Below are 21,469 nucleotides of genomic sequence, written 5' to 3'. Positions count from 1 at the left end.
GGCTTCTGGGTCGCATTCCACAGACATCCGGGTGGGTTGTGTAGCGACATTGGGGGTGCAGGACACAGAATATCGGGACTTTGCGCTACTGGTCATGCCTCAACTGTGCGCGCCTGTGCTATTGGGGCTGGACTTCCAGAGCCACCTCAAAAGTGTGACTATGGCATATGATGCCCCCCCCCCACCACTCACTGTCAGGAATCCTCAGTTTGGTGGGACTTCGCCATATACGCCGTCACTGCACACACACACACACCGAACCACACGTCCCACCCAGCACCATGCCGATAGCTGCGCTACCGACACCACTTGCAGCCTCTCCACCATCAAGATCCGTCCCCCACCGCTGTTCGCCAACCTGACCCCCGACTGTAAACCGGTGGCAACTAAAAGCAGAAGGTACAGCGCGGGGGACAGGGCCTTCATTCAGTCAATAAAATTGATGCACCATCAATAACTCACTCTGAGACGTAAAGGCGAGATATCGGCTTTTATTGACTGGAAGAAGGAACAAGCAGTGAGTGACCACCATACTACATCCTGGAGAATGAGGCCGGGCTCAGACCTCCATCACCTTTATATCGGAGTCTGTGGGAGGAGCCACAGGAGCAGTCAGCAGGGGGCGTGTCCAAACAGGTATATGTAGTTCACCACATTAGGCACATCTGTGGAAAAAAGTAAACAGTCGATGTTTCAGGCTGAGACACTTCATCAGGACATCTCGGCCCGAAACGTCTTTTCCATAGAGGCTGCTTGGCCTGCTGAGTTCCTCCAGAATTTTGTTGTTTGGCAGTTGAGGGTGCTACCCGGGCCGACTGCCTGCCCCTCTTCTGAGGGTACATCATCCTTGGGAGAGGGAGCATGTGGTCATGATGGGTAGAGTTGGGGATTTCCTGGAATGGTGGCCCCATTCCTCCCCCAGGCAATTGACTTTTCTAGACAGCAATCATCATATTTTAATTTGAATTTGTCCTGTCTTGTAAAGACGAGATATTTGAATTTTGCCAACACACAAAATGCTGGTGGAACCCAGCAGGCTAGGCAGCATCTATAGGGAGAAGCGCTGTTGACGTTTCGGGCCGAGACCCTTCGTCAGGACTCACTGAAAGGAAAGATAGTAAGAGATTTGAAAGTAGTGGGGGGGAGGGGGAAATGCGAAATGATAGGAGAAGACTGGAGGGGGTGGGATGAAGCTAAGAGCTGGAAAGGTGATTGGCGAAAGTGATACCGAGCTGGAGAAGGGAAAGGATCATGGGATGGGAGGCCTCGGGAGAAAGAAGGTGGGGGGAAGCACCAGAGGGAGATGGAGAACAGGCAAACAACTAAATATGTCAGGGATGGGGTAAGAAGGGGAGGAGGGGCATTAACAGAAGTTAGAGAAATCAATGTTCATGCCATCAGGTTGGAGGCTATCCAGCCAGTATATAACGTGTTGTTCCTCCAACCTGAGTGTGGCTTCATCTTGACAATAGAGGAGGCCATGGATAGACATATCAGAATGGGAATGGGATGTGGAATTAAAATGTGTGGCCACTGGGAGATCCTGCTTTCTCTGGCGGACCGAGTGTAGGTGTTCAGCGAAACGGTCTCCCAGTCTACGTCGGTCTCACCAATATATAAAAGGCCACACTGGGAGCACCGGACGCAGTATACCACACCAGCTGACTCACAGGTGAAGTGTCGCCTCACCTGGAAGGACCGTCTGGGGCCCTGAATGGTGGTGAGGGAGGAAGTGTAAGGGCAGGTGTAGCACTTGTTCCGTTTACAAGGATAAGTGCCAGGAGGGAGATCGGTGGGAAGGGATGGGGGGGGGGGGGATGAACGGACAAGGGAATCGTGTGGGGAGCGATCCCTGCGGAAAGCAGAAGGGGGGGAGGGAAAGATGTGCTTGGTAGTGGGATCCCGTTGGAGGTGGCGGAAGTTATGGAGAATTATACGTTGGACCTGGAGGCTGGTGGGGTGGTAGGTGAGGACAAGGGGAACCCTATCCCGAGTGGGGTGGTGGGTGGATGGGGTGAGGGCAGATGTGTGGGAAATAGGAGAGATGCGTTTGAATTATGGTGTAGTTTTCGTGTGAATAAACTGTTGTAGTTTTGGGAAGAAAAATTGTTTAAGTCCCAATGATTTACATTAACTTTTAATGGATAGGAGTATGAACATAATAAAATAGAAATAAAATCCCCTCATCCTGTGATAGTCTAGGGTTAAATAGGTGGGTTGCTGGATGGTGTGACTCACTGGGCTGGCAGGGCCTGTTCTTCACTGTATCTCAAAATAAAATACATTTGGAGCAAAACACTTTCTGCAGGAGGAACTCCATGGGTCAAGCAGTATCTGTGGGAGGACAGGAACTGCCGAATCTTTGGGTCAAAACTGAGGGCAGAGAGGGGAGAGGCCATTGTAAAGGCTCTGAGGGGGAGGTAAAACTGAGGCCAGAGAGTGATTGGTGGATTAAGCTGTGGGGCAGTGAGAGATGATATATAGATTGACTCAGGTGGTAGAGGGAAGAGGTGGAATTACACAGAACATAGGATAGTACTGCATTGGGTGGTGAATCTGTGAAATTCATTGCCACAGATGGCTGTGGAAGCCAAGTCATGAGGTATATTTAAAGTGGAGATATATAGATTCTTGATTAGTCAGGGTGTCAAAGCTTAAGGGAAGAGGGCAGGAGAGGGAAAATAAATCAGCCATGATCATCCAGTGGAGAAGACTAGATGGGCTGAGTGGCCTAACTCTGCTCCTACAGTGTGTCTTATGGTCCTATGGTTCTTAGTCCTTGTCATTATGCGCTGTATTGTATGACTTAGGTGATCATGGTCTTTCCATGTCTATGATTGTTCTTGGCAAATTTTTCTACAGGAGTGGTTTGCCATTACCTTCTTCTGGGCAGCGTCTTTACAAGATGGGTGACCCCAGCCATGATCAATACTCTTTCAGAGATCGTCTGCCTGGTGTCAGTGGTGGCATAACCAGGAGTTGTGATGTGCACCAGCTGCTCATATGACCATCCACCACCTGATCCCATGGCTTTACATGACCCTGTCTGGTGGGCTACACCTTGCCCAAGGATGACCTGCAGGCTAGTGGAGGGAAGAAGCTCCTTATATCTCCATTGGTAGAGGCGTATCTCCACCTTATCACCCAGTCTGAGTTCTGCATTCCCCTAATAACCAAAAATATATTGATCACTGACACGAGTATATTCTGTGAGCCAACTCGGGCTGGATGGGCTTGTCCAAACATTCATCATTTTCCAAAGACATTTCATCAGAATCAGAATGAGAATCAGATTTAATATAAGACAATAAGATATCGGAGCAGAATTAGGCCATTTGGCCCATTGAATCTGCTCCACCATTTCATCATGGCTGATCCATTTTCTCCTTCTTAGTAGCAATGAGAAGGTGGCATGTCCAGGGTGATGGGGGTACTTAATGGTGGTTGCCACGTTTTTGAGACGTCGCCTTTTGAAGGTGTCCTTGATGGTGGGGAGGCCCCTTTGTCACCATCTGATATTCTGCCAATCTAATATACAGCTCTTTTAAACACAGTTGCAATTTCAAAGGGATTCCCTCTCATTTCATGAAACTATTATTGTTAACCTAATGCCATTTAAAAGTGAATTAGACTTGGGAGCAGTGTTGGGCCATTTGGCCCATTGATTCTACTCCAACATTCCATCATTGCTGATTTATTGTCCCTCCAACTCTGTTCTCTGCCTTCTTCCCGTACCTTTCAGACGCTGACTAATCAAGAACCTGTCAACACCATCATTATATATATCCAATGACTTGACCTCACAGCCGTCTGTGGCCACCAATTCCATATTCACCACACATTGGCTAATGAAATTCCTCCTTATCAATGTGTCAATTATTACAATTTAAAGATTCTTATATATGAACTAACCATCATTTTTCATCTTTTCTGTTTATTCTAGATTACGGATTGTGTTTCTTTTTATCATTGCAGACTCTCTCCATTCCAACCACACCAAGCTACTGTTACCAAACAGGTGATAAAGCCATATTATGTCCCTATATTTGGTACCTATGCATCTTCAACAAATTTCACAAGAAATGCCGGTGATATTAAATCTACTATTGATTCTGATGCTGGATTGAGACGTGTTCGTGAAAGGAACCAACACACTCCGGGAAAGAAGTTGGAGCCCTTCAGGTACTTTAGCTGTTTACTTCCATCTCTCATCTAGTGGAGACAGCTGGATTGTTATTAATATAACTTTTCCATTGTAATCGCATTCCTTTGTGTGTCTCAGGTTGAAATTAGAGCTGCTCTGCTTTATAATCTATTCACCTTTCATCAGGCTACATTGTTCTTGCCGTCACTGGATTGAGAGAAGTTTTGAATTAGGAATAGAGAAGTACAGCACAGAAACAGGCCCTTTAGTCCATCTGGTCCATGCTGAAACCATTGAAGCTGCCTATTTCGATCGACCTGCACCTGGACCAAAGCCCTCCTTATGCCTATCCAAAATACTCTTAAACGTTGAAATCGAACTTGCATGCACCATTTGTGCTGGCAGCTTATTCCACACACTCCTGGCCTTCTGAGTGAAGAAATTTCCCCTCGTGTTCCCTTAAACTTCTCGCCTTTCACCCTCACACTGTGGTGGCTGGAGTACTATCGGGAATTTTGATCTACAGTGACACTCAAAACCTGTGGTTCTGCACTATGGCCTGTTCCCGCCCTTGGAGCTTGTTGATTGGCCGCATCTTGATATGCTCAGGTTTGGCTTGAAGCCTTCTTTTATATCTTTTAAGCTTGTTTCTCATCTTGAATGTGATGCTGGAACAACTGGAGCCCGTGTTTTGCTGTTTGGAGATCGGCTGAGGGTTTCAGCGCTCTGCAGTCTCTGAGGTTACGGGAGTCAGTGTGAGCGAACCCTGTGGCGAGAAGGCTCCAGGATGGGGTGCAAGCCAATGTTTGACCACATTTTTCCAATTAAAGCTCCCATTGTTCAGCGAGTAAAGCAAGGAGAGCAACTGAAGCATTGAAGCTAGTGCAGAGGGTGAGCGCCAGTTGCCTGTCTATTGATCGGTTGCTCTGTACCAGACAGGGAAAGGCCTGCTGCTGCGTCCGGGCCTGGAGATACTTCTCTGCGGTTTTGGATTTGGACTTCAGGCTGTATTTTGGGTGATATATTGGACTATATAGACTCTAGATTTTGGTTTTATAGTTTTAATTTTCTGAGTTTTCTTGTCTGACTTTCTCGGGGGGTTATTTGTGTGGCGGAGGGGAGCTGTGGGTCATTTTTTGTACGGGAGGTGGGATTTAGGAGTCAATGGACCTGATCCATTTTGGGTTTTCTTTGGCGTGGCATGAGGGATTTGGGGGTTAATGTACCTGATCTATTTTTATTTGTTTTTTTTTGAGGGGAGGTGGGATTTGGGGTCGATGACTGTGCTGCCTTTCCTTTCATTTCTTTTTCTTTTTCTTTCTTGGTTTCTTGGCTATCTGGAGAATTGACGAATTTCAGAGTTGTATTCTTTGATAATAAAATGAAACTTTGAGCTTTTAAAGTCAGGAGACTTCGGGGCCTGCACGGTCCTGTGGACATGAATTCTCACCAATGTCACGTACTGAAGCGTAGCGGGAGCCAGAACATCGAAGGCAGTGAGAGGGGCTGTTGGAAGACTCTGCACTCCGTAATTGATTTGCCGATTCTCGAGTTGGAGAGCTTGGAAAAAAACGCTTCAGACTGACAGTAACACTGAAATAGTGACTTTTGGCTCCCCAGTCGCTGTGGAAGGAGTGATATCTGTCTCTCCCCTGTTAGTGAGTGAGTGAGCCTGTGGAAGGGATGTCGACGATGTTGGAGTGAACAGTTAGTTTTTGATGTACTGTAGACTATGGTTTCCCTCAGGAAGCTATGCTGCTGCTGGCATGGCGGATTGTGGGAATGCTGATGCTTTATGCTAGAAAACGTGGGGGAATGGGAGTGAGAGGGGTTGATACTGCTGCTTGCTGTTGCTTGTGCTTGGAAGGGGAGGGCAGAGGCTTTTGGGCTCTGACTCCTGCAAACAGGTAACAGCAAGGCTTCAGGCCTAGTCCTCGCTACAACTGTGGACTAGGCCCCTTCCATCTGTTCCTGCTCTCATCCAATAAATCAGCAGATTGAACTTGTGGTGTACCAGATTAACCATGTCCAAATAGGCCTTACGATGACGAGAAAAGCGACCATGACACCACTCGCTATTTGACTGTAAGCCTCAATTGATTCAGGCAGCAACATGTTGTGCAGCTCCTTCATTATGTCTGCCAGCAAGCAACTCGCTGATGGTGTAGACCTGCAGTACCTGAAATCATTAGAAGTGTGTTAAAGTAGAATGGTAGCATCTTTTGTTGACCCTGTAGAAGCCGCTGTGACCAGTTGCTCTGTCATCTTGCTGGAAATGTCTGACTAAAGTCCACATAGACAACATCCACTGCCTTGCCTTCGTCCACTTTCCTAGTCCCTAGATTGGTTAGAGAGGACCTACCACACAAGAAACCCTGATGACTATCCTTAATCAGTCCATGTCTATCAAAATATTGATTTATCTGGTCCTTTGGTGTACTTTCCAATAACTCTCTCACAACTGATGTCAGACTTATCAGCATATAATTATGTTTAGAGCCTTTTTTAAAGAGTGGAACAACATTAGCTGCCCTCCAATCCTCTGGTACCTCTCCTGTCACTAAGGATGTTTTAAATATCCCTGCTAAGGCCCCAGCAATATCTGTGTTTGCCTCCCATATGGTTTGAGGGAACACGTTATCAGGCCTGGGGATTTGTCCACTCTAATTTGCCTCAGCTCAGTGAACACCACATCCTCTAGTCTGTACAGGGTCCATGAAGTTGATGCTGCTTTGCCTGACTTCTATAGACTCTGTGTCTGTCTCCTGAGTGAATACAGATGCAAGGAATTCATTTCACGTCTCCCCCTGCTGCTTTGGCTCCACGCGTGAATTATCATTCTGGTCTTCCAGAGGACCAATTTTGTTCCTTACAATCTTTGTGCTCTTAACATACCTGTAGAATTCCTTAGGATTCTCCTTCATCTTGTCTGTTACAGCAACTTCATGCCTTCTTGTTAGCCTTTCTGATTTCTTTCCTAAGTGCTCCTTGTACCCCATAAGCATCTCATTTGTTCCTACTTGCCTATACCTGCTATGCACCTCCTTTTTTCTCTAAACCAGGGCCTCAATATCTCTTGAAAACCAAGGTTCCCTACACTTGTTATCTTTACCTTTTATTCTGATGGGCACATACAAGCTTTGTACTCTTAAAATTTCATTTTGAAGGCCTCCCATTTTCCTAGTACATCTTTGCCAGAAAACAGCTTGTCCCAATCCACACTTGCCAGATCATTTCTGATACCATCAAAATGGCCTTTCTCCAATTTAGTATCTCAACCTGCGGACCAGACCTTTTTTTTGTTGCATATTTACTTTGAAGCTAGTGGAATTGTGGTCACTGGATGCAAAGTGTTCCCCTACACCAACTTCTGTCCCCTGCACCGTCTCATTCCCTAATAGCAGATCCAGTATCACACGCTATCTTGTTGGAACTTCTATGTACTAATGAAAGAAACTTTTCTGAACACATTTAACAATCTCTGTCCCATCTAGTCCTTTTACAGTATGGGATTCCTTGTCAATATGTGGGAAGTTAATAACACCCACATGTGATGTCTTTACAGAATTGTTCCTCTAGATACTGAGAACTGTTGGATGGTTTGTAATATAGCTTCTTTAATGTGGTCTTACCTTTCCTATTTCTCAATTCCACCCATAACACCTCATTAGTCAAGTTCTCCAGTCTGTCCTGACGGAGCACAGCCGTGACATTTTCCCTGACTAATAATGCCACCCCTCACACTTCAATCCCTCCCACTCTGTCACATCCAAAACAATGGAACAACAGAATACTGAGCTGCCACTAAGTCTCACCAATGGCTACAACGTCATAATTCCAAGTGTAGATCCATGCCCCTGATCTATTCATCATTACTACGATACTTTTTGCATTAAAATGTACGCAGCTCATGCTCAACCTTTTGATTCTTGACTTTGGCTGAGATCTTACCGACATCTGCCTCCACAGACTCTCTACTACCTGTTCAGGTACTCTGGTTCCCATCCCCCTGCCACTCCAGTTTAAACCCCACTGCACAGCATTAACAAACCTTCCCGCAAGGATGTTAGTCCCCCTGCAGTTCAACTGCAAACAATCCCTTCTGTACAGATCCCGCCTTTCCTGGAAGAGAGCCCAAAGATCCAAAAATCTATGCCTCCCTCCTATACCAACTCTTTAGCCATGTGTTAAACTGTATAATCTTCCTACTTCACTAGCACGTGGCATGGGTAGCAATGCTGAGATCACAATGCTCGAAGTCCTGCCCTTTAACTGAGCACCGAACTCAACCTCATCACTCATCCTACCCATGTCATGGCCCATGACCACTGGCTGTTCACCCTCCTACTTAAGAATGCTGAGAACTTCATCCAAGATATCCCAGACCCTGGCACCCTGGAGGCAACATACCATCCAGGAATCTAATTCTTGCTTGCAGAAGCTACTGTCCATCCCCCAACAAAAGAATCCTCTATGAGCACAGCGCACCTCTTCTCCCCCTTCCCTTCTGAGTCACAGAGGCAGACTCAGTGCCAGAGACCCAGCCACTGTGCCTTTCCTCTGCTAGTTCATCTTCCCCAACAGAATCCAAAGTGATGTACCTGTTGTTGAGGGGGATGGCCACAGGGGTACTCTGAACTAGCTCCTTAACCCATTTCCTCTTCCTAACTGTCACCCAGTTTCCTGTGTCCTGCACCTTGGGTGTAACTACCTCTCTGTTAGTCCTATCTATCACCCCGTCAGCCTCCTGAATGATCTGGAGTTCATCCAGTTTCAGATCCAACTCCTTAAAACGGTTTGTTAGCAGCTGCAGCTGGATGTAATTCTCACAGTTGTAGTGGTCAGGGATACTGAAGGTCCCACATCCTGTAAGAGGAGTATTCCACTCTACTGTCCTAGCTGAGAAGGTATAAAGGGAAGGAAAAATAACTTTACCTGAAGCTTTTCTTTATTTTCTGTTTTCTCTGACTGAAGCCTCAACATAACCGCTCGGATTCTGTCCAATCCAACAACGGCCGCTGCGCTTGTCCCTGCCTTCCTTTCATTTGCTCTTGCTAATCAATCCCGAATGCCACTGGTCTGAGCTCAATCACACTGCTGCAATCCAATGCCACCTTTTTTCTACTCGATCAGTGGACCTGTTTGAAATCACCTCCTCTCAATTTTCTTATGTCAGGTTTGGTCGCTGGCTCAAAAGGTTCCCTTTATTATCAGATAATATACACAGTATACAACCCAAAAGTCTTTCCTTGCCAGACATCCATGAAAAACAGAAACCCCAAAAGAATGAAGACCAGAAAACATTAGTTCCCTCCCCACTCCCCGCACAAGCCTCAAGCTCCTCCTCTGCCTCGACTGTTTCAGCAAAAAAGCCTCAGTGCCCAGCACCCACCCAGCAACAGCAAAGCACTCAAAGAGAGACCATGATCTGCAGTCAACAAATATGTTATTGTTTACCCGACAGTTTGACGTGCCTCAGGTTCTCTCTCTTACCAACAAGGACAGAGGGATATCAGCCGTTTTTCACAGCGAATGAGGAGACCGACAGTCGCTGTTTCAGTGTTACAGTCTGCCAAACGCTTTTTTTATTCTGAGGTTCCTGATGCGAGGACAAGTAGCAAACTCTCCCCCCATCGAGAGGAGGAGAGAGCGATCCGACACTGCCTCTGTCTGCTCAATCAGCGGACCTGATTCAAATCACTGCCTCAGGTTTCTGATGTCCGGATTGGTCACTGGTCAAAGTTCAATTGCGCTGCCACGATCCGACGCTGCCTTTTCTACTTAAGTCACCTCCTCTCAAACTTCCGATTTCTGGATTGGTCGCTGGTCAGAGCTCAGCGTTTAAGTCCTCCGCTGCTTCTGCACCCCTTTCAGTTCCTTGCTCTCATCGGTTGACCAGGGTCACTGTGGCAGGCTGTTTTACCATGTGGCAGCAAGGGTGACCCCAGTGGAAATCCCTTCATACAGGGGTCTTTCCCCTGTACATTGTGGAAGGTGCTGCATAGGGCAGTAGCGTGCAACAGGTTTTTAAGCAGGTTCACTGGCACCCCATCCACCTGTCCTATCTTCGATTGGGAGGAGTCAGTGTACCACATGTATATGGAGTGTGAGAGGCTGCAGCCCCTATTTGAATATCTGAAGGGGCTGTCCTCAGGGTTTGTTTGCACTTTAGCCCCAAGCTCCTTGATGCACCATCAATAACTCACTCTGAGACGTAAATGCGAGGTATCGGCTTTTATTGACTGGAAGAAGGAACGAGCAGTGAGTGACCACCATACTACATCCCGGAGACAGAGAGGCCGGGCTCAGACCTCCATCACCTTTATACAGGGGTCTGTGGGAGGAGCCACAGGAGCAGTCCAGACAGGTATATGTAGTTCACCACACTCCTTAAATATAGACACCCGGTACAGAAGGGGGCAGGTCGCTCATAGCATCTACTGTTGCACTTGGTCCTGGGCCTGGTCAAGTGGCCATTCAGGGGTCCAGGTGGCAGGTAGTTGAGGACGCTGCCTGGCCCTCTTCTGTGGATATGCTTGGTGCCCGTGTGTCCTTGGAGAGGGAGCATTTGGTTACCATGTATACAGTGGGGAATTCTGGGAATAGTGGCCCCTCCCTCTAGGAAACTGACAAATTTGTGGACGGTGATAACCATATTTGAATTTGTCCACTGTCTTGTAAATGTTTGATGTTTGAATTGTGGTGTAGTTTTTGTGTCGATAAACTTTTGTAGTTTTGGAAAAAAATGTTTAAGTTCCAATGGTTTACACTGACTTTTAATGGATAGGATAACAGGATCATAGGATCTAGAAATAAAAGACCCTCATCTTGTGATCAGGTCAGAGTTAAATAGGTAGGTCGCTGAACAGTGTGGCTCATTGGCTGGAAGGGCCTGTTCTGCACTGTACAGGCAGTCCCCGGGTTACGGACGAGTTCCGTTCCTGACTCCGTCTTTAACTCGGATTTGTACATAAGTCGGAACAAGTACAGCCGGTATTATTTAACGTCAGTTAGTCAAACGTTTGTCTTAGTATAGTATATATTTTACCTTTCTATGCATACAAAACACTTAAGGAACGTATGTATTCCAATAATTAAACCATTGTATTGCTTAGTAATAATTGTAGCTTTCATCGGGGCGGGGCCTTTCACATGCTCCATTATTCTCACTTTATCTTTTACCCTTTAAAATTGTTCCGATCGTTGACCGACTGTAGCCTAACGCTTTTCCAATGACCGATGGTGTTTCACCTCTTTCCAAATGCTTTATTATTTCCACTTTATTTTCAATCGCGATCGCTTCCTATCAATGGAACAGAAACATGGCGGGCGGCGAGTCCCGAGCTCCGCCGGCTCCTGAGGTCCGCTGGGTCCCAAGGACCACCGCACTGAATTCCCCAGGTCCTAAGGACCATCGCTCTGAGACAGGTTAAATAGGACAAGTGGGGGCTGTGCTGGGTTTGGGTATATAATCCTCCACAATATTCCACGTGGGAATTTAAACTGGAGGTGGCAGTGCTTTTTATTTTTACGAGGTCGAGTTGCAAGCTTGACATCAACCTGGCATGGACCTGGAGGCTGGTTTTTACGTTGGACCTAAAGTTAATTCTCCGTAACTTCCGCCACCTCCAACAGGATCCCACTACCAAGCACATCTTTCCCTCCCCCCTCTTTCTGCTTTCCACAGGAATCACTCCCTAGGCGACTCCTTGTCCATTCATCCCCCCCCCCCCCCCAATCCCTTCCCACCGATCTCCCTCCTGGCATTTATCCTTGTAAGCGGAAGTGCTACACCTGCCCTTACACCTCCTCCCTCACCACCATTCAGGGCCCCAGACAGTCCTTCCAGGTGAGGCGACACTTCACCTGTGAGTCGGCTGGTGTGGTATACTGTGTCCGGTGCTCCCGGTGTGGCCTTTTTCTTTATTGGTGAGACCCGACGATGCAGACTGGGAGACCATTTCGCTGAACACCTACGCTCGGTCCGCCAGAGAAAGCAGGATCTCCCAGTGGCCACACATTTTAATTCCACGTCCCATTCCCATTCTGATATGTCTATGGCCTCCTCTACTGTCAAAATGAATCCAAACTCAGGTTGGAGGAACAACAGCTTATATACCAGCTGGGTAGCCTCCAACCTGATGGCATGAACATTGACTTCTCTAACTTCCGTTAATGCCCCTCCTCCCCTTCTTACCCCATCCCTGACATATTTTGTTGTTTGCCCATTCTCCATCTCCCTCTGGGGCTTCCCCCCACCTTTCTTTCTCCCGAGGTCTCCCGTCCCATGATCCTTTCCAGCTCGGTATCACTTTCACCAATCACCTTTCCAGCTCTTTGCTTCATCCCACCCTCTACAGTCTTCTCCTATCATTTCGCATTTACTCCTCCCCCCACTACTTTCAAATCTCTTACTATCTTTCCTTTTGGTTAGTCCTGACGAAGGGTCTCAGCCCGAAACGTCGACAGTGCTTCTCCTTATAGATGCTGCCTAGCCTGCTGCGTTCCACCAGCATTTTGTGTGTGTTGTTGTCTTGTAAAGTTGCCTATTTTTGCACTAGCCTCTCCACCATCGAGGATGTCCTCAAAAATGTGGCACCCATCAATAATGGACCCCCACCACCAGGACATACCCCCTTCTCATTAATACCATCAGGGAGAAGGTACAGGAGCCTGAAGGCACAAATTCAATGTTTTAGGAACAACTTTCCTTCCACCATCAGATTTCCAAACCCATGAACTCCAACCTCACTATTTTGCACTAATTAATTTTTAATATACAGTACTGTGCAAAAATCTTAGGCACACATATATAGCTAGGGTGCCTAAGACTTTTACACAGTACTGTAGTAATTTTATGTATTGCCCTGTACTGCTGCCACAAAAAGAAAACAAATTTCATGACATATGTGAGTGATGAAAAACCTGATTCTGATATGGGTCTCTTTTGTGGACTGAGAGTGGGAAGGGGCAGGGAGAAAGGAATCATGGTTGGGAAAAGGGGAAAGGACAGGACAGGGAGCAGGAAGCACCAGAGACATTCTGTAATGAGCAATATACCAATTGTTTGGAGTCAAATTACCTTGCTTGGAGTCGCAGGGCTGAGTGTGTCCACACCCGCAGAAACTCTTGCCCTGGCACTCTTTCTCTGCCACCTTTCCCGTGGCACTCCACCCTCACCATTCCCAACATCCTTTGTTCCCGCCAGATTTACAAACTCGCTCTCTGCTCCAGGTTGACAAAGACAGTACTGTACAAAAGTCTTAAGGCATCCTATATGTGCCTAATACTTTTGCATGCTACTGTGTATATAATTGTAATTTACTTTTGTCATGTATTGCACTGTAATGCTGATGTAATACAACATATTTCACGACATATGTCTGTGATAGTAAACCGGATTCAGATTCTGCTGACCATTGTACTTATCATTACCAGTCCTATTTACCGACATTTGGTCTGCAGTGTTCAATGCCTTGGTGGTTCTCATGCTTCTTAAAAATAGCACAAGTACCTACCTTAGCTACCTTTTCAGGGTGGGCTATCCAGAATCCAGCCACTGTCTGTGTGAGAAAATCCCCCTTCTCATTTAAAGCTCTTACCTCTCACCTTATCGCAATGCTATCTTGTTTTAGACACACCCACCAATCTTCAAGGTTGAAAGTATATTTATTATCAAAGTACATAAATGTCGCCCTGTACTTCCTTGCAGCTCATTTTATTGTGGAGACTCCCAGGAAATAGAAAGAAACACAATGGAATCAAGGAAAGACCGCACACAACAAGAAAGACGAACATCCAATGTGCAAAAGACAACAAACTGTGCAAATACAAAGAGAAAAGAGAATCTGAGATGAAGAGTCCTTGAAAATGAGTGCATAAGTTGTGCGGACAGTGCAGTATTGGGTTGAGTGAAGTTATGTTCTCTTGTTCAGGAGCCTGACACTTGAGGGGTAATAATAGTTTCTGAACTGTATAGTGTTGGTCTGAGGCTCCTGTACCTCCTTCCCAATAGCAGCAGCGAGATGAGAGCATGGCCTGTATGATGGGAATCCTTGATGATGGATGCTGTATTTGGATTTTGATGGATGATATGGCTAATAGACTCTTGCCATCTACCCAGCTATCTTCCTCATAATTTTTTATATCTGTGGCAGGTCGCCCTTCAGTTTCCTCCACTCTCGGGAAAACAAAATCAACCTCTTCAAGCTCTCCTTACACAGAACCATGATGTTCCATTCCAAGCCCTCCATTGGTCAGAGTTGACCAAGGAAAATGTGTCCTAGCAGTCTGTGAGTCAATACAGAAGCCAGTACACAACCCACGATATGGAAAGCAAGCTGACGGCCACATAACAAGCTCTCCCTTTCCACGCAACTGGTGAACACAAAGGAACAGCACAGACAGACTGATACGGTTTGGCGCCAGCAGCATCGCAGGAGTTGCCAGTCAGTGTTGAACTTACATAACTTCCTTAGGGACTCCAGCTCTGGATTCTTCCCCTGGGAGTTTACTCCCAAAGCCTTCCCCATGAGTGGGTATAGCCACAAGGCAGCAGAAGTTTGAAATCAAAGTTTTCCTTCTCCTAGATGAGCTGCCAAACGCAGCTGATGAGCCCTATGTGCCAGAAGTAACTGGTTTTAAGACATCAGTAACTTGACTTTGCCCCTTCTACTGTCAGTAGAAATGATTCTGCTATGCTTAGTAGCTAAGCCACATGTGAAGTCCAGGAGCTGCACTTGGTTGTCGGAGGTGATCTGAGACGCACACTAACTAGCACATTCCAGGCTGTAGATGTACATGCTGAAGGGTGCACTAAAACTTGGTGCAGCCACCACCGGGCTCGGGGAGGAAAGAAAACAGAATAAGGTCCTTCTGCCACTGGACAGAGAGGGATTGCGTTGGGTGAGAAAGCTTCTCAAGAGTATACCACCCCAGGGGGCCACATGAGTAGCAACAGTCCAATTTGTTTCAAGGAAAATAATGGAACACTCTAATGTTTTGAGTACTAATGTAGGAATGAAAGGCATTGCACAGATCCTTTTTGAAAATATGTTTTAATTGTGAACAAAGTTTACTTTGATAAAAAAAGACCTCTACATGGTACAGTAGGGTGGCACAGTAGCGCAGTGATTAGCGCAATGCTTTTCAGTGACTCAGGTTCAATTCCTGTCACTGAATGTGAGGAGTTTGTGTATTCTCCCTGTTACTGAGTGGGTTTCCTCCAGGGGCTCCAGCTTTCTCCCACATTCCAAAGACATCAGTTGGTAGGTTAATCGGTCCCGTGATTAGGCTAGAGTTAAATCAGGCTCAATTAAAAATAAATAAACAGCCCCTCCAGTGAAGTCACATTCTTCCAAAAGTGTGATGAATGAATCTGTGCACAGTCTTCCAGGCTTGATAACGTCGTAGCCTGAAGACCCTGCTCTGCTGTTCTCTCTACTAAGCCTGATGAAGACAAGCATTCCATATGCCTTCTTCACTAGTTCAAATTCATGTTTAATTGTCGTTCAACCATACATGAAAACCCATGAACACAGCCAACTGAACCAGCATTCCTCTGGAATCAAGGTACAAAACACAACACCAACAGTCATTCACTGCACAAGGCACATATAGTGCATATAAGATAGTAGGTAACTAACAGTCACACATAAAACAAGATATAGCCCAAATCCCTAAATGACATATCCTGCAAGTTGATGGTGCATGCATATTATAGACAGTTCTTAATAGCCTGCAGTTGAACGTATGCATGTGTGCAAACAATCCAGTTTGTCATTCCACTGAGTGAACAATGGAAGGGCCAGCCCTCAACCCAGCCATGCTAAACTGCCTCCAATGTCTCCTTGCCTGGACTGCTGCAACAGGCAAGCCTGCAGCTCGAGGCCTGGTCCTCACTACAACCAAGGCCACACAGCCACCACTTGTCAATGCTTCAATTTAATGTCAGAAAACATAAATTATACGACCTGAAATCCTTACAGGTATCCATGAAAGAGAGAAGAAAAAACACAACAAATGAATGACAGAAAATGTTATAACCCCACATTTCTAACTGTGGCGATGCTGTAGTGCAGTGGTTAGTACATTGCTTTAAAGCACAAGCAATAGAGTCAGGGTTTGATTCATGCTGCGGTCTGAAAGGGGTCTGTACGTTCTCCCTGCGACTGTTTGTATTTCCTCCAGGTGCCTGGTTTCCTCCCACAGATGAGAGACATCCGGTTAGGTTTAGTGACATGTGGGTGTCCTATCTGGTGCAGAAACACGGCAACACTTGTGGGCTGGACCTAGCACAGTCCTTGCTGATTTGACTTGACACAAATGATGCATTTTACTCTAAGTCTGAATGTTCATGGGACAAATAAAGCTGATCCTTATCTTTGCTCCATATCCCATTTCCATTGATAGTCTTCATTATCCACAACCTTTGCAAATTCTGCGCCATCTGCAAACCTGCAAGGTAGGACATAGAAGAGTGCTTTATTATCAAAGTTCCTATAAGTCACCATATACAATTCTGAGATTCATTTTCTTCCGGGCATTTACAGGAAAATAAAGAAACACGATGGAATTTATGAAAACCTATATAGAAACAAAGACTAACAAACAACCAATTTGCAAAAGACAACAAATTGTGTAAATAAATAATATTGAGAAACTCATTTGCAGAGGCTATGGAAGTGAGTCCATAGGTTGAGAAATCAGTTCAGCTGAGGTGAGTAAAATTATCCACGCTGGTACAGGAACTTAATGGTTCAAGGGTATTGACTGTTCCAACCTGGTGGTGTGTGACCGAAGGCTCCTGGACCTTCTTGATGGCAGCACTGAGAAGCGAGCATGGTCTGGATGATGGGGATTCTTGATAATAGATGCTGCTTTCCAGCAACAGTGCTCCTTGCAGATGTGCCCAGTAGTGGGAAGGACTTACCAGTGGGCTGCATCTGCTACATTTTATGGGCTTTTCCATTCATGGGTGTTGGTGTTTCCAGACCAGGCTGTAACTCAAACATTCAGATACTCTCAGAAAGGAATACATGAAATAAACTTCCCTGGATTACTCCATCTACAAAGAGACTGGCGATGCAACACAGATAGGAGTTGTGTTGGTAATCACTTGCACCATTTCCACTTTCTGAATATCAATGAACTGTTAATGAAGGCAATGTTTACTCTTGCATTACAGAGCCACACAGCCACAGCGTGGAACCCTGAACACGTCTGCTATCAGGACTGTTATCCAGAATAAATTTGGGGAATACCAGAGGTACCAGACGACCATATTGCAGATACTAGGTTAGCATAAAAACTCATTCCCTGAATTGTATGACGTATGTAACAGGTGAATCAGTAAGCAGCAACATAAACAAATGAACTCTCTAATTCTCCCACCAAGTCATATGCAACTGCTGACTTAGTGTGGCTCTTTGTTTCAGTGTAACCCCTTCCTCACTAACAATTCTCTCTGAGTAACCCCCTCTCCGTGTGACCCATTGTAAACTATTGTTTACCCAACAGTTCAACATGCACAAGCTCTCTCTCTCACTAACAAGGGATAGAGAGATAGCACCCGTTTTCACAGTGATAGGGGAGACTGACTGTTGTTGGTATGATATCATTGTTCGAGCTCATAGGACTAGATGTGTCAATCCCTTTGATAAGCAGATACTAACTTGGGTCATAGCATAGAGATCTTGAGGTGGGGTTTGGTGGATGGCAGATGCTTCCCAGGGCTCATCAGGTGGGCACCTCCCCCTTCTTAGATGTTTTGTCAGTTTAAGCCCACTACATCTCCAGAGGGCTCAACAGTGTGACCTGGCGTCTCGGGTGCACCCATTTCACATCTGGCCCAGCTGCTGTCATTCCTCTTCATCCATAACCAGTGGCTGCTTCGCTCGGTTGCCTCAGAGTTCTGTTATAGCTCACTGCTGGCGCTGGCCTCGGACTCCCAATCCCCTCTGCAAACTGACCACGTAAGTAGCCACAAGCCCTTTGCAGCCAACCTCTACAGGGAAATCTGCACCTTCCATCCACGCTGCTGGGCCTCTGCGGCCAGCTCAGCGTATTTTACAAGTTTCCGCTCATACTCCTCGCAGGCTGCGTCTTCCCAGGGCACTGTGAGCTCCGAGATTACTACAGCCTTCAGACTGCTGGACCACAAGACCAAATCTGGTCTGAGAGATGGTAGTGGTGATCTCCAGGGTAAATATTGGCCTTCTGTCAAGGTTGACAGCCATTTTCCAGTCACGAGCAGGCTCCAGTATGCCTGACACCAACCGTGTTACTGAGGGTGGCACTGTCTGTCCTTGTTGGACAAAGAGGATGGTGGTTCTTCCAGTCATATGGGGCTTAGAGTTGTTCAGCCTTTGCTTCTCCACAATGGATGCCAAACATCTGAAGACCTTGTTGTGCCTCTGTGTGCATCTTCCTTGAGTGGGGCTTACTTTGCAAGATGAGAGGATGTACTTGAGGTTTACTGTTCTTCCACAGAGTGGACAAGCTGGGTCTTCACCGAGCCACTGGTTCAGATTTTTGGGAGTTAGGAGAACATCATAAACTGCTTTTATAAGGAAGCTAATCTTTCTTCCTTCTGTTTCCCGTAAGTCTTTCCAGCTGAATTTTCTTTTCTCAATGTATTCCCACCTTGTCCACTACCCCTGTTTTGCCTGAGACACTGCTCTTACATACCTTGTCTGTTCCTCCTGTCGCTGCACTTCCTCCACCATCATAACTCGCTTTTGCTCTTGTGTTGATACCTTTTGACAAATGGGCCTCTTTAAGCCTATGCCAAGGCCCCTTCTTCCAGACTGCACCCGGCCTACCAGGTTCATTCTCCTCTTCTATCAGATTCCCTCTTCTCTAGCCCTTTGCCTTTCCTATCCACCTGGCCTCACCTATCACCTTCCTTCCCCTCCCCCAATACTTTTATCCTGGCATCTTCCTCCTTCCTTTCCATTCCTGAAGAAGAGCCTCGGCCCAAAATGTTAACTGTTTATTCTTTTCCCATAGATGCTGCCTGACCTGCTGAGTTTCTCCAGATTTCAAATGGTTCCGTTTATTATCAGAGAATGTTTCCAGTGTCCAACCTGAAATATTTGTCTTTGCAGAAATCTATGAAAAGCAGAAGAACCCCAAATACAATGAACAGAAAAATGTTAGAACTCCAAAGCCTGCTGTCCCCCCTCGCCCGCCAAAGCAGCAGTAAGATTCAACGCATCAACCACCGACCTCTCCCCACCCGTTTCAGCAAAAAGCGTCAGTGCCCTCCACCAAGCAACAGCAAAGCACCCAACGAGAGACTATGATCTGCAATCAAGAAAAACTATTGTTTACCCAGCAGTTCAACACACACAAGCTTTCTCTCACTAACAAGGGACAGAGAGGTACCACCCCTTTTCACAGTGACAGGGGAAAATGACTGTCATTGTTACGATATTACAGTCTGTTGTGTTGCTTTTGTTCCGAGATTGGGAGATCCTCCAGCAGCAAACTCACCCACCATTGACAGAAAGAGAAAGTGCGATTGCTCAACGACAGAGACTTCCATCCATACATCCGCCTATACATCTTGTGCCTGTTACTCTGCATTTCCATTATCTGAAGATTTTGTCTTGATTTTATCTTTTGTATGGTCTTTTCAGTGTGCTCTTAGATAGAACCATAGAACATTACAGCACAGAAGCAGGCCTTTTGGCCCTTCTTGGCTGTGCTGAACCATTTTTCTGCCTAGTCCCACTGACCTGCACCTGGGCCATATTCCTCCATACACCTCTCATCCATGTACCTGCCCAAGTTTTTCTTAAATGTGTTACGTCTCCGGCAACAATGATTATAGAATTGAGTCAGGTTTTATAAACAAACAAACATTTATTAAACTCTGCTCAACAGAAATGAAAAGTAAACTGTGACAAGATCTGAAGGATTAACCAAAGTGGACTGTTCCCTTTAAAAGAGAGAGAGGGAGCGAACAGCACGTGTGCTATTTCAGCAATGGAAAGAGAAAGTCTGTGAGTTGGCTTGGAAACTGAAAGGTGGAACTACAATGCCAGACACCAATTGAGCTTTGTGTTTTTGCTCACAGTATGGACGAAACCGGTGGAAAGCTATCAGTGTGTTTAACCCTTGCCTGGGTTGATAGGGGTACCACGTGGAAACGGCATCTTCTTTTTCTGGTCACAGTCAGTGTCTTTAAGTTTTGGGAGCAGGAGGACGACGGGGAAGATTGGACGGCATCGGCACTAGGAAGACAAAACAACTCTCTCTTTCTCTCTCTCTCTCTCTCTCCAACTCTACTCAATTCAAATTCCAGAACTGAAGTGACTTCTTACCTACCACCGTAAGACTATCATCTAGTCACCTGAGCTGGGAGAAGCTTGGGAACTTTATTTACTCACTTATATATGCATATACTCTGCTAACCTGATTGCCTCATCTTGTTTTATATTACTTTATCACGTAGTTACTAACAAAATAGTCTTTATAACGGAAGACTCAGACTCCAGGTGTGTCCATTTCTGCTGGTCCTTATTAACCCATTACAGGGTACGTAACAAAACAAACAACTAACTTAACCGGAAGTTAACTGCTAAATGGCAACTTAGCAAACAGCCAAATGCTGGAATAGATCTTAAAGTGGTAAATTTGAACATAGTCTTAAAGTGGTAAATTCAAAAGTCCAAGTAATTTACAGTCAGTAAGGAGAGACTTTACTACAACAATTTCTCCGAAGAAAATGACAAATCTGCTGATCACAGTCGAGATATGCCTTGTCCAAAGGATTCACGACAAAGGAAATAAAAACGGCTTAAACTGACCTTTTCCTTGGTGAATGAACACTGCACAAACCTTCCTGCTCTTACAGCCAGGGGTTATCTCAGGTGCAGATCACTATTTCTGAACGAAGATTCAATAAGGTCAATCCTTCATAAAACCGCTGAACAACACCAACTTTACTCGATCCTTCGGGTCCCTGTACTTTGGTAAAGTCTTCACTCTCCAGTACTTAGATTTTAAAATTAAATCAAAGGTACGTCAAACAAAACTGGCAGTGATTGGTGAAACTGCCGGCACAACGATTCTGTACCTTACAATAGAAAGTAAAACTCCACTTTAGAACAAAACTGCATCACGAGACAAATACGCAGCATAACGGAGTAGCTGATGAATTAAACAACAAATCAACTGCGTAACAACAGGGGTTTTCCATTATATACCTGTTGAGAATATGTTATGTGACCTCACACTGGTGGGAAAATTACATCACCCCACCATCACAAGACAATTACATCGTGCTCACCAGATACTCAATTACATCATGGTCATAAG

General features: G+C 45.8%; 1 protein-coding gene across 1 annotated transcript in view; it reads left to right on the top strand.

The window, feature by feature from the left end:
• The window catches only part of LOC140727468 (E3 ubiquitin/ISG15 ligase TRIM25-like), a 71,223-nt gene extending 50,266 nt beyond the window's left edge, over positions 1-20,957 (top strand). Inside the window, exons 6-8 of the mRNA XM_073044795.1 lie at positions 3,976-4,182; positions 17,331-17,440; positions 19,252-20,957. Of these exons, the coding sequence (XP_072900896.1) occupies positions 3,976-4,182; positions 17,331-17,440; positions 19,252-19,349 (415 nt within the window). The 3' untranslated portion in view covers positions 19,350-20,957. The remainder of the gene's footprint in view (positions 1-3,975; positions 4,183-17,330; positions 17,441-19,251) is intronic.
• Positions 20,958-21,469: the final 512 nt, after the last annotated feature.

The sequence above is a fragment of the Hemitrygon akajei genome, chromosome 5 (assembly GCF_048418815.1).
Source record: "Hemitrygon akajei chromosome 5, sHemAka1.3, whole genome shotgun sequence".
NCBI lineage: Eukaryota > Metazoa > Chordata > Chondrichthyes > Myliobatiformes > Dasyatidae > Hemitrygon > Hemitrygon akajei.
This window is presented reverse-complemented; position numbering and strand designations above follow the sequence as displayed.